The sequence below is a fragment of the Sorex fumeus genome, unplaced genomic scaffold (genome assembly GCF_029834395.1).
Source record: "Sorex fumeus unplaced genomic scaffold, SorFum_2.1 ptg000007l, whole genome shotgun sequence".
NCBI lineage: Eukaryota > Metazoa > Chordata > Mammalia > Eulipotyphla > Soricidae > Sorex > Sorex fumeus.
In genome coordinates, this window is record NW_026606064.1 from 9862275 (window position 1) to 9874839 (window position 12565).

A 12565-nucleotide genomic window follows, 5' to 3' on the forward strand; every position below is an offset into this window, starting at 1 on the left:
GGCCCGTCCTCCCTCTTCCTGCTCCGGGGTCCACCACCCACTTCTTTCACTCCCCCTGGGGAGGGGCCGTGACCCGGCCGGCCGCAGACGGGGGAGGGTCGCTGGCACGTCGCCGCGAGTCGGGACACCTGCTCCAGGGACAGGAGGCGGGGCCAGTCCAGACGCCCGTAGCCGCCAACACCTGGAACTTCCTGCCCGCCACCCCCACCCCTAGCCCCGCCGCGGTCCTGGGGAGTTTGACCAGACTCCGCAGCCAACAGGCCTTGACAGCTTTGGGGGAGGGAGGCTGCCCTCTGCAGCGGGCCCCCAACACCCCCCAGGCACACCTAGCCTGGATCTTTCTCCCTCCTCACACCGCTCCCCCCTCCCGCCCTCCCCCAGTGCAGTGGCCTGGACCAGTTTCACTGGACCATGACCCAGAAGTGCCCTGGTTGACTGTGCGGATCACTGGCTGGGCCAGCCTCACCCACCTGCGGCTGAGGGTGCTTCTACCTGCCCTCGGGTTGGAGAAAAGCAGGGCTCCCCCTCTTCCCTGCAGGCAGCTGTTCCTGGCCTGACTGCCTGCTGACTCGAAGGTGGATGGCACCTCCCTACAGCCTTAGAAGGCGCCTCAGCCCCCACCTGTCTAGTACCCATCCCAACCCTTGAAGACGGGGAGGTCGCTGATTTAACTGGTCCAGGTGCTGAGGGAGGAGGGGAAGGCTGGGGGCTCTCCTTTCTGCACCTAGAAAGCTAGAAAAACTGAGGCCCCGGGATGAAGCAACAGTACAGCAGGCAGGGAGTTTGCCGTGCGTGCAGTCCATCTGGTCTCCATCCCCAGAACCCCCTAAGGTCCCCAGAGCACCACCAGGAGTGATCCCCCTGAGCACAGAGGAGTGAGCTCTGAGCACCACCAGGTGTAATCCTCCCCTCTAAAAAAAGGAAAGAAAAGCTGAGGCCCTCAGGGCAGAAGAGCCAGCTCAGCAAGCTTTGCTGGCCAAGCTTTGCTGGTTCTATACCAGCAAGAGAGTCAGTAGCTGGAAGTGACCCTAAGCCAGACGTAGACCCTTCCCCCACAAGTGTGAGGGCCTTAGAGGCCCCCACTTCAAAATAACTGGCAAGCAACCCAGCTTGAGACATCTAGTCTCCCCCTTCTCCTGGGAGGCCAGGTCACCTGCCTGTGGGAAAGAGGGTCTGCAAGGAAGGTCAGCGGGTCCTGGAGGCCAGGGCCAGGGGCTGTGGTTGCCGTGGAGACACACGGAGGAACAAGGACATCTGGGAAATGCAGGGGCCACCCAGGCGATTTCGGGGGAGGGTCTCCCCACCACCACCACCTGGAGCTGGGGTGGGGGTGAGGATTCTTTCCCAGGACCTCGAGACCCATGCGGACAGACTGGGGTGAACAAGGGTCACTGACAAGGGGACTGGCCCCATCCCTCACACTACCTGATTCCTTGCAGACTGAGGTCTACCAGAAGGTTTTTGGAGCTGGGGGATGAGTATGGACAAAGAAAGAGTGCTAGTCCCCAAGGCCCCACATAGGACTCTGTGCTGCCCTGACCAGGACTAGCTGTGTGGGGCCTGGGGTAAGGCAGGCGCTCTGTTCCCCTCTGCTATCTATACCCATTAGACTGGTCTAATTCTCCTGCCCTGTGGCGCAGGGCAGGGAGGACTGAAGGAGGAAAGATCCAGCCCCACCCGCCCTGCGGCCCTCCCCGCACCCTGCCCAGTCCTGGCTTCTGCACAAACCTCAGCTCACTTCACGTGGTCTCTAGCCCTTATCAGGCCTGGGATCAGAACAGGATGGTCAGCAGCCCTGCTACTGCCAGCCAAACCTGGTTCCAAATTCCGGCATTTCTCTATGCCTCTTTCTTCTCAGAGGCCAAGGACCTCCCGCTTGGGGAGGACCAAAGGGCCCTCGCTCTCCCCTCCTCACTTGTGCCCAGTTTGCAGCACTGCTGACTGAGGAGGAGGGTTTTTGTTTCTGTTTGAAGGCCACATCCTGCAATGCTCAGGGCTTAATTCTCGCATTGCTCTGGGGACCATATAGGATGCCAGAGATCGAACCCGGGTTGGCTACATGCAAGGTAAGTGCCCTCTCCTCTATACTATCTCTCCAGTTCCACTGAGGAGGAATTTTGCGGAATAAATTCATGAGGTGTCAGGGGACGGGCCAGAAAGATAGTACAGAGGTTAAGGTGCTGGTTTGATTTCAGGTAGACTCTGGTTTGATCCACCGCCAGAGGTCACTCCTGAGCACAGAGCCAGTAATAGCATCTGAGCACTAGGGGTGTTTGTATTCCAACTCCCCTTCACTCCAAAAGACGTTAGGGTATATAGGGCTGGGAAGATAACTCAAAGGTCTAAAGTACATTCACGGTAAACTGGCGCCCTGAGTTTGATCCCTGGCACTACCTGGTCCCCAAGAACCACCAGGAGCGATCCCTTAACTGAACCTGGGACCCAAACGATAGTACAATGGCGAGGGTGCTTGTCTTGCACCCAGTTGACCTGGGTTCTATCCTGGGTTCTATCCGGCATCCCAGATGGTCCCCTGGGCACTGCCGGGGGTAATTCCTGAATTCAGAGCTAGAAGTAACCCCTGAGCACCGCCGGACAGGGCCCAAAAAGAAAAATAACTGAGCCTGGAATAGCTCCCCCGCCAGCAGAAAAAGGGAGGGAGCAATGGAAACCGGGTAAGTGGGTAGAGGAGGGTCCACGGTTTTCTGGTGAGGCGTGTTGTTTAAAACCCCTGGCCTTGGAGCTGGAGCGATAGTACAGCGATAGTACAGTACTTGCCTTGCACGCGGCTGACCCGGGTTCGATTCCCAGCATCCCATAGGGTCCCCTGAGCACCGCCAGGAGTAATTCCTGAGTGCAGAGCCAGGAGTAACCCCTGAGCGTTGCCAGGTTGACCCCCCAAAAAGAGAAAAATAAAATAAAACCCCTGGCCTCCGTGCTTAGATTAGACCAGGATTCAAACCCTGCCTGGACGTCCTGGGCCAGATCCCTTCTCCCTTTCCTGGAGAAATCTGTACGTGGGAGGGGAAGAGGCCAAGTGACGTGTTAATCAAATAATTATATCCTCCGCACCACAGACCCGCGGGCGGACCCCACACGGCGCTCCCGGCAGCCAATCAGCGGCCGCCGCCCCGAGCCTCCCCTCTCGTCGCTGGGAAGCCGGGTCATCTCCATCCTTCAGGGGCGCTTTAGGAATGATGCCGCAGGTGAGGACCAAGACGGGGACCTCAGACTACTACAGACGGGGGAAACCCGAGGCCCCCCAGAAGGAAAACTCCCGACCAAGGTCATCCCGAGCCGAGGGCAGAAGCCCGGGCAGGGTTTCCTTCGAGAAAAATGGGAGACACACAGAGGCTGGAGGTGGGACCGGGGCGTGGGAGGACTGGACGCCAGAGGTTGCCTCAGTTTCTTCAGCATTGCCTCTGAAGGGGGGAGGAGAGACGAGGCCAGTAGCCAAACCAAACGTGGGCCACCCCGCGTCTCCCCGGGTCTCCAGGCCGCGCACTCCCGCCCCGTCTCTGAAAAGCTGCTGCTCCCGTTCGAGCCTTTCCGCGTTACGCTGGAACCCTTCGCGGCCGCCCGCTGCCTGCCCTGGACCGAACCTATGAGCCGGCGGCGGGAGCGCGCCTAAAGCTGTGACTGTGCAGGCGCGAGGGCAGCCAACTGGGAGCCGGGAAAGGAAGGGGGCGGGGCGGAGAGCGCTTTAAACCAATGGCTGGACGGAGCCGCTGGGGAGGCGGGATTAGGTTGGCGGTGGCTAAAGCTCCACCCAGAGTGGGCGGAGATTCAAGAAACGGGGGGGAGGGAGACTCACTGGCTCTCCCTTGGCCTGCGGAAGTCTCGCCACCGAGGGGCGGGCCTACGGCCGGAAGCAGGAAGGAGGGCGCAGGAAGCAGGGCCCGCAGCCAGGGACCGGCCGTCGGTGCGCGGGTCTGGCCGGTCGGGAGGGCAGGATGGAGAAGCTGCGGCTCCTGGGTCTCCGCTACCAGGAGTACGTGACTCGTCACCCGGCCGCCACGGCCCAGCTGGAGACGGCAGTGCGGGGCCTCAGTTACCTGCTGGCAGGTGCCGCCTGACCTCTGACCCATTCCTTCGGGGCTCTGACCTCACTAGACCCCCCCCCTTTCCCTGCGGAGTCAGGGGAGTGGTGGCTGTGTTTGACACGTTCCTTCCAAGTTCCCGTCGGGCGTGGGGCGGGGGACGCACGGGACGGGACGGGAGCCCCAGGAGGGGGGGAGACAGCAGGCTCACCCGCTGCCTCCCTTTGTGCCTTCTCCCCAGGTCGCTTCGCGGATTCCCACGAGCTGTCCGAGCTGGGTGAGCTCTGGGGACAGGGGCAGGGGCAGCCAGATCGCGGGGAGGTGGGGGAGGGACGGGCGGGAGGAAGGAGGGGGCCCGTGAGGGTATCCTGCCAGGGTGCGGAATGGGATTAAGGTGTTAAGATGCAGTGCCCCAGCCAGCCACCCCCACCCTCCAGGCTGGGACCTTGCCGGGCTCAGGTGACAGGGCTCAGTGCTTTGCCCGCCTTGGCCCAGGTGTTCTCCCTCAAGACAGAGGAAGTGGGGACTGAGACTGTCCCCAGTGTCCAGTTACCGGGAGCCGAGGTTCAGTGAAGGGTGGGGAACTGCCACCCAGGATGCCCTGGACTGGAATAGGCAGAGCCCCATCCCCCACGTTGCAGGAGCAGACCGTGGGCGGCTGGCTATGTCTTTGCCCACTGAGTACAGAGGTGACCATCCAGCCAAGCAGGCTGGGTTCCCACGGGGACAGGCTGCAGAAGGAGCAAAGACCAGGGGGCGGCACCCCACGTGGTTGACGGTTTGGATCCCGGTGGGCAGTTCAGGGCAGGCCGCGACAGCCAGCCCCGCGTCGGGGCTCCCTTTCTAGTAGGGTGCAGGCTGCCTTCCACCAGGCTGGGAAAGGGGCGGGGGCGCTGACACCCCACTCCGCCCGCAGTCTACTCGGCCTCCAACCTGCTGGTGCTGCTCAACGACGGCATCCTCCGCAAGGAGCTGCGCAAGAACCTGCCCGTGGTGAGCAGCCGGCCGGGGAGGGAGGGGGGTGCGCCCCTGCGGTCGTCCCGGGGTGGGGGGCAGGCCTGGGGCTGGCCTCTCTGGACTCATGTCCCCCAGCTGGGATGAAGAGTCAGAGTGGCCCACTCTCCGGCATTGTGATCACTTAGGCATGGAAAAGAGGTCTGCCCCTACCTGCTTCCAGCGGGTCCCCCCCCAACTTCAGGGTGAGGGGTCTGTAATGCAGGGGACTCCCACCCTCAGCCCCCCCTTCCCCACCACCAACCTCTTGACCTGGGTTCTTGCAGCCACTGTCGCAACAGAAACTGCTGACATGGCTAAGCGTGCTGGAGTGTGTGGAGGTCTTCATGGAGATGGGGGCCGCCAAGGTGTGGGGAGAAGTGGGCCGTTGGCTGGTCATTGCCCTCATCCAGCTGGCCAAGTATGTGGGGACCTCAGCGGTGGTGGGGGAGGGGGAGCAGGCCCTGGTTGGGGGCACCCCCCCCCTTCGGGGCCAGTTGCGTGGAGGGTGTGCAGCCAATGCCCCTGCCCTGTCCCCCAGCCACTGGCCACCTCGCCGTCAGCCCTGCCCTCCTCCCACCCAGGGCGGTGCTGCGGATGTTCCTGCTGATCTGGTTCAAGGCTGGCCTCCAGACCTCGCCACCCATTGTCCCACTGGACAGGGAGGCCCAAGCGCAGTCCCTGGGTAAGCTGCTTCCTCCTTCTGCTGGGGTGGGGAGGGGGTCAGGGGGGTAGAATGCCTGTAGGCACATACACAGCTTCATTTGTCTCATTTAGTTCCCTTCCCCCTATGTATTTGTGATGGTGGTGGTGGAAGGTGCTGTCTGGTGCAACGTCTCACATTTGAGGACTCCCCCACAACTGTACCAGTAGCCACATCCCCAGCCCCCATCTCAACTTTCATTTTTTTGTTTTTTACTTGTTTATTTGCTTTTTGGGTCACACCTGGCGATCATCAGGTGTTACTGTTGGCTCTGCACTCAGGAATTACTCCTGGCGGTGCCGGCGGACCATATGGGATGCGGGGATTGAACCTGGGTCGGCCGCATGCAAGGCAAACGCCCTACCCGGCTGTGCTATCGCTCTGGCCCCCCACCTCAACTTTTAGAGGGATGAAAAAGGAAGACTCGGTTAGGGGTGAATGAGAACTTAAGTTGGAGACCAGGGGGCCTCAGAGTCCATGGTGGGCTGCAGAATGAGAAAGGGAACCCCACAGGAGCTGGGGTCCGACCAGCCTCGACCCAGACTGTGTCAGGAGCCATAACACATGCAGTCAGGTGCCCCCAGGGCCCAAGAGGGAAAGAGGGTCACAGGCCCACACTTTCTGGGTGTGATCTTTTTTTTTTTTTCCTTTTTGGGTCACACCTGGCGATGCTCAGGGGTTACTCCTGGCCCATGCACTCAGGAATTACTCCTGGCGGTGCTCAGGGGAGCATATGGGATGCTGGGAATCGAACCCGGGTCAGCCGTGTGCAAGGCAAACCCTACCCGCTGTGCTATCGCTCCAGCCCCCATGGGACCATGTTCGGCCTTCTCCTCGCTGACATGTTGGAGGTCAAGCAGGGGCTGAGGAGACACAGCCCTCTGTGCCCGGGACCCCCTTCCGCCCTTCTCCTCCCAGGCCATGCCAGAGGCCATGTGCCCCTTCCCCAGGCCAGGCCGCTGCCTCGTACCTGCCCATTCGTTGTCCCTTCATCCAGGGCTTGCCCAGTGGGAAGCTTTCTGACGCAATGGCCTTCTGCTCTGTTCCTGCAGATAATGACCACAGCCCCAACAGCCCGGAGCAGTCGTACGTGGGGAAACGGTCGAGCCGCGTGGTGCGCACCCTCCACAACAGTAAGTGCCGGGCGCCGCTCACCTGGGCACCCGCCCCACTCCCCGGGGCTGGGGAGGGACCCCTCACCTGCTGCCCTGTGTTCTAGCCCCATCCCTGCACTCAAGGCACTGGGGGGCCCCCCAGCAGCGGGAGGTGCCGAAGAAGCCGCCCCCAGAGGAGCTGAGCGTCAACCCCACCCCGCTGGGGCTGCAGGAGACAATCGCCGAGTCCTTGTACATCACCCGGCCCCTGCTGCACTGTATCCTCGCCTGGCACCGCGGGGCGGGCGGGGACGGGCCGGCTGGGGACGGGCAGACCCTGTGCCCGAGACATCCTTGACGCCTTGGTCGTCAGTGATTAGCCTGGGCCTCTGCGGTCAGCGGTCGTGGACGCCCTGGCTCCTGTCTGGGGTCGTGGATGTGACCAGGTGAGCCTGGGTCCACCTCGGCCCCCCCACCCCCAAACGCAACTCCACCCTGTGTCTGACCCTGACTCTGCCCCTGCCTCCCACAGCCTGAGCCTCCTGAGTGACAGGAAGACCCTGACACGGCGGGAGCGGCAGGAACTGCGGCGTCGCACCATCCTCCTGCTCTACTACCTCCTGCGCTCGCCCTTCTATGACCGCTTCTCCGAGTGAGCGAGCAGCACAGGGCCCCATGGCGGGGGTGGGCGGGAGGCTGGGGCCACCACCAAAGCCCTTCCTGTCACTGCCTTCCAGTTGCATCCTCATCAGAGGGGAGATATCGGAGGTGGTCCGGCGAGGCCGGGAAGCTTCTAGGACCCCAGGGAGCATGGGGCAGACCCTGAGCCCTCATCTGGCTTTTTTTTTTTTTGGGGGGGGGGTCACACCCGATGATGCTCATGGGTTACTCCTGGCTCACGCACTCAGGAATTACTCCTGACGGTGCTCGGGGGACCATATGGGATGCTGGGGATCGAACCCGGGTCGGCCCCGTGCAAGGCAAACGTCCTACCCGTTCTGCTATGGCTCCAGCCTCCTCATCTAGGTTCTCATTCAGCCTGTGAGGTCCGGCGCTCCCCGACTCCACCAGCCACAGAGAGGCCTGCTGGGGGCCGAGTCTCTCAGAGACTTCCGCCGAGGGTGACTCAGGGCAGACGGGCTGCAGAGGGCCAGAGGGAGAGGCCACAGGCTAACAGGCCCCCTTGCAACCTGTGTTTGGGTCTGAGCATGCCGAGAGGCTGGGCTGGGGTCGGGTTGCTCTGCACGAGCCGCCTCACCACCTGTACTTCCAAGGATGAGGCGTCCCCGTTCCCACCACCTTAGTGCCACCTTAGCAACTGTCAGCCCTGCCTGGGGTAGAAAAGCCAGGTCCTGTGGCATGCGCTTGAGGAAGTGTCTCAGAGGCTGAATTTGGTGCATATGAGCCCACATGAGTAGCGGGGACTGATCGCCAACCACCCCAGAGCCGTTTCCCCAGAAGACGGGACGGGGCTGGGGAGGAGGAGGAGGATTTGAGGGCATCCAAGGAAGGTGTGTGTCTCTCATTTCTTGCTGTCACTGGGGCCTTTGTAGCCTCCCGGGTGACCATGGGCCAGTTACTGAATGCTGCACCCATCTCCTCAGCTATGAACTGGGGGTCACAGAACCCATCCCCCACTGACAGTGGTCCTGGGGACCTAAACCACTCTCTCCAGACGGGCAGGCCTGCTATGTGCAAGCACTTCTCTCTTGTCCTGTGTCGTCCTTCCTCACCAGCTACTACTGGGATAGCATTGCTCAGCCTCTGCCTCATCTGAGCCGACAGCACCCCCAGACTGCCCCCACCAGCCTTCCCAGCTGCCTCAGAGGCTCCTCAAAGGCAGGTCTGCCCACCTCCAGGAGCCCTCCCACCTGCAGCTCCTCTGGTCTTACCAACATGGGGCTCAGAGCAAGGCAGGGCGGGAGGCTGCCCTGCACCTGGCTTCACACCAGCCACTTTTGGTCTTCTGTGGCAGATCAGGACAGCTTTGTAGCAGGCACCTCCATTTGCAGTCTCTCTCTCTCTCTCTCTCTCTCTCTCTCTCTCTCTCTCTCTCTCTCTCTCTCTCTCTCTCTCTCTCTGCTTGCTGTATTTCCCCGTTCAGGGCCAGAATACACACACACTCCCAGCCTGCCCAGAATACACCAGAATACACACACACACACACACACACACACACACATACACACATACACAGCCTGCTCTGTTCCTCCTTTCAGGGCCAGAATACACACACACACACACACACACACTCTCTCTCTCTCTCTCTCTCTCTCTCTCTCTCTCTCTCAGCCTGCCCAGAATCCACACACACAAACACTCAGCCTGCTCTGTCCCCCCTTTCAGGGCCAGAATCCACACACACAACACATATACAAACACAAACACTCAGCCTGCTGTTCCCCTTTCAGGGTCAGAATCCACACACACAATACACGCACACACACACTTTCAGCCTGCCCAGAATAGACACATACACACACACACACACACACACACACACACTCAGCCTGCCCTCTTCCCACTTTCAGGGCCAGAATCCTCCTCCTGCTCCGGCTGCTGACCAACCACGTCCCGGGCGTTGGCCTGGTTGCAAGTAAGTGTGGGGTGGGGGTGATGATGAGCCTGAGTGCCTGTCTCATGCGTGACCCTCGTCCCTGCCCGTCTATGTCTCCTTGTCATCAGGAGCCCAGGCAGCATTGGGGGAGCCCGGAGGCCGGGCGGGTGGGTGAGTGGCCCGGGGCGAGTGAGACGGAGGGAGTCCACACGGAAGCGGAAGCGTCAGACCCCGCTGGGCTGTCAGCATTTCTGCGGCCTCGAAGGCCAGAGCCAGAAGACCACTTCCGGGGTGCAGGATCGGCCTCCTCAGGGCTCCCCTCGGCCAGGCTGTCAGCAGCTCGGCAGGGCTTTGGAATCCGCCCTCCACCCTGAATGTGTCCCTCTTGATCTCTCCCTGCAGGGCCGCTCATGGAATACTTGCCCACCTGGCAGAAAATTTATTTCTACAGTTGGGGCTAACGGACATCTTGGGGGACGGGTACAGGGAGGGAGCGGTGACATGCTCTTCTGCTCTGGGCAGGGTGTGTCTGGATCCTTCGGGCCCACTCCTGGGCCCTTCTTCCCTAATAAAACTGACTCTGGCAGCATCCAACCACGTGGCTTCTCTGCCCTGTGCCCAAACTCTGCTGATGTCCCCAATAGCCTGTCCTTGGGCCTCAGTCTGTCCTGGCTGTGGGTGCAGTTCCTTAGTGAGGGAGAAGCTGCTGCTCATGGCTGTGACCGGTGGTATCTGGGCCTCACCGTGGAACCTGAAGAATGGGGTATACGGGAGACTGTGCTGAGAGACAGTCACCTCTAGTTGATTTTTTTTTGGGGGGTCACACGCAGTGATGCACAGGGATCACTACTGGCTCTGCACTCACGAATTACTCCTGGTGGTGCTGCGGAACCATATGGGATGCTGGGAATCGAGTCTGGGTTGGTCGCGTGCAAGACAAACGCCCTATCCGCTGTGCTGTCACTCCAGCCCCACCTCTAGTTGATGTTTGGTTTTGCTTTTTTTTTTTTTTTTTTTTTTTTTTGGTCTTGTTTGGGGGCCACACCCAGCAATGCTCAGGTTATTGCTGACTCTGCACTCAGGGACCACGCAGGCGGTGCTCAGGGGACCATATGGCATGCCAGGGATCAAACCTGGGTTGCCGTGCCATGTGCAAGACACTCACCCCCCGCTGTACTGCTGCTCCAGCCCTGACCTCTAGTTGAGAGTGAAAGGGTCTCAGTGGGTTGAAAGTCACTATCAGCCAGCCAGGGCCAGTCCTGAGGGCTGGAGCCTGAGTGGGAGAAAGGTGTAGGTGCAGAGTACAAGCCGGGGTCCCTCACACCCCTGCGAACCCCCAGGGGCTGTCTGCAGTGATGTCCAGCCAGCCTCACCTTCAGGCCCCAGGGTGAGGGCACACCCCGGCCCCCCAACACCCAGGTCTAACTTGCGTGGTCTCGTGGGCCCGAAGGTGGGGGGAGGGGAGGGCCGGAAGGGTGCTTCCTGCCAGGGACGGCAGCAGACCCTTGTGCAGGCAGGCGTCCAGTGGGGAAACCCACACAGCCTCTTGCCAGGCACACCAGGAGGAGCCCAGTGAGGCTCAGCACTGGCCACTGGCCAGCAGCACAGGCTCGAGGCCACGGCAAGGGGTCAGCAGTAGGGATCAGGGGTCCGATATGCTGTGTCGATCTCACAGTGGGAGAAACTGGGGCGCTGACTCAGCAGAACCCACAAGGCCCTGGATACTGGGTGTGGACAGTGAAGAGGGGGCCGAGTTAGGGGGTTGGAGGTGAGCCACTTGGGGTGCTTGGTGCTGGCAGCTTTGGGGGGACAGCTGTTCAGAACCTAGAAGGGGAGTGATCATGAGAAGGTCTCCTGGAGCTTTAGAAGGGGGTGGTGGACTGGACACACTAGGAGTAACAACAGTCCTGGAGGTCAGTCAGGACCAGGGCAGCCAATCGGAGATCGTGAGGGCTGGGGGGCTCTAGGAGGGGGGGTCCCGAAGTGCACTCCCCTCCCTGGGTTCTGATTCACGAACCAGGGGCTTGAAACACCCAGGCCTGCCTACAGAATCAGAACCTGGGGAGGGGGCGTGGGGAACGGAATAGGAAGGCAGCCTAAGGAGGGGACAGCTAGGCCTCAGGAAGGGTCAAGACTGTCCCTCAGGCTGGAGTGATAGCACAGCGGGTAGGGCATTTATTTGCCTTGCACGCGGCCAACCCGGGTTCGATCTCCAGCATCCCATAGGATCCACCGAGTACCGCCAGGGGTAATTCCTGAGAGCAGAGCCAGGAGTAACCCCTGTGCATCGCCAGCTGTGACCCAAAAAGCAAAAAAAAAGAAAAAAAAAGACTCCCTCACAGAGGGCCCGCATGTCGGGCTGGGCTCGTGCCGCGGCTCCAGGAGTCCCAGGGTGAAGTGGCCTCAGAACAAGCTTGGAATCCGGTGACCCACAACGCGGGTTGCCCTGCCCCGCAGCTCCCGAGGAGAGGACGGAATGGACCCCCTTTGTGAGGTGCTCTGAGGTGGTGGGGGGGCCCACAACAGATTCCGCTTCCATTGGGTCAGAGACAGAGCGGGAGATGGTTCTCCCCGTGCTGGGGGCTCTGTACCCCAGGGCCGGGCTGAGTCTCTTCCTCCTGTACCTTGTCCTGGCGGCTGCGCTCTTCCGCCCCCAGCCGCTGATGTAATTCCTGGGGACCCACAGGGTAGGGGTGTGGCCACCTCCCCAGAGGCCCACCTGGGCCCCCCCCCCGCCCCCTTACCAGGTGGCAGTGGCCTCAGACCCAGGGCTAAGCACTCCCAACATCTCCCACAGGCCTCAGCAGGACGAACCCGAGGAACTGGCAGCCCCCCTGCAGCTCTCAGACCCACTTTCCGGCCTGGTGGACGGTAGTATCGAGCCCCGGTCCCCACTCCCACCCCACAGGTCCTGGGGGAGGGTACCCAGCTCCAGCCTCAGGGGCCTGCCACCCCAGCCCCCACTGTTCAAGGGCACCTCAAGGGATGCCCAACCTCCTCCCCAGGTGACCTCTCTCCTTCCTCTAGACTACGGGGTTCGGCCCAAGCACCCTTGGCCCCGAGGGCCTCGACCCCTCCTCTCACGGGCCCAGCAGCGCAAGCGGGACGGGCCGAACATGGCCGACTATTACTACTATGCAAACCTGTGACGAGATGCATCCCCCCTGCCCCCACCATA

The 12565-nt window shown here is 61.4% G+C and overlaps 2 protein-coding genes across 2 annotated transcripts; both read left to right on the top strand.

Annotated features, from left to right (window-relative positions):
* Positions 1 to 3793: 3793 nt before the first annotated feature.
* On the top strand, positions 3794 to 9893 carry PEX16 (peroxisomal biogenesis factor 16). Its single transcript, XM_056135489.1, has 11 exons — positions 3794 to 4065; positions 4282 to 4317; positions 4957 to 5033; positions 5321 to 5454; positions 5618 to 5718; positions 6789 to 6869; positions 6956 to 7108; positions 7204 to 7276; positions 7363 to 7482; positions 9362 to 9426; positions 9790 to 9893. The coding sequence occupies exons 1-11, from the start codon at positions 3954 to 3956 to the stop codon at positions 9846 to 9848; spliced, it is 1011 nt and encodes a 336-aa protein (XP_055991464.1). The 5' UTR covers positions 3794 to 3953; the 3' UTR covers positions 9849 to 9893.
* Positions 9894 to 11948: 2055 nt separating this feature from the next.
* Positions 11949 to 12536, top strand: FREY1 (Frey regulator of sperm-oocyte fusion 1). The gene is made up of 3 exons (XM_056107430.1): positions 11949 to 12052; positions 12185 to 12258; positions 12415 to 12536. The coding sequence occupies exons 1-3, from the start codon at positions 11949 to 11951 to the stop codon at positions 12534 to 12536; spliced, it is 300 nt and encodes a 99-aa protein (XP_055963405.1).
* The last annotated feature ends 29 nt before the right edge of the window (positions 12537 to 12565 follow it).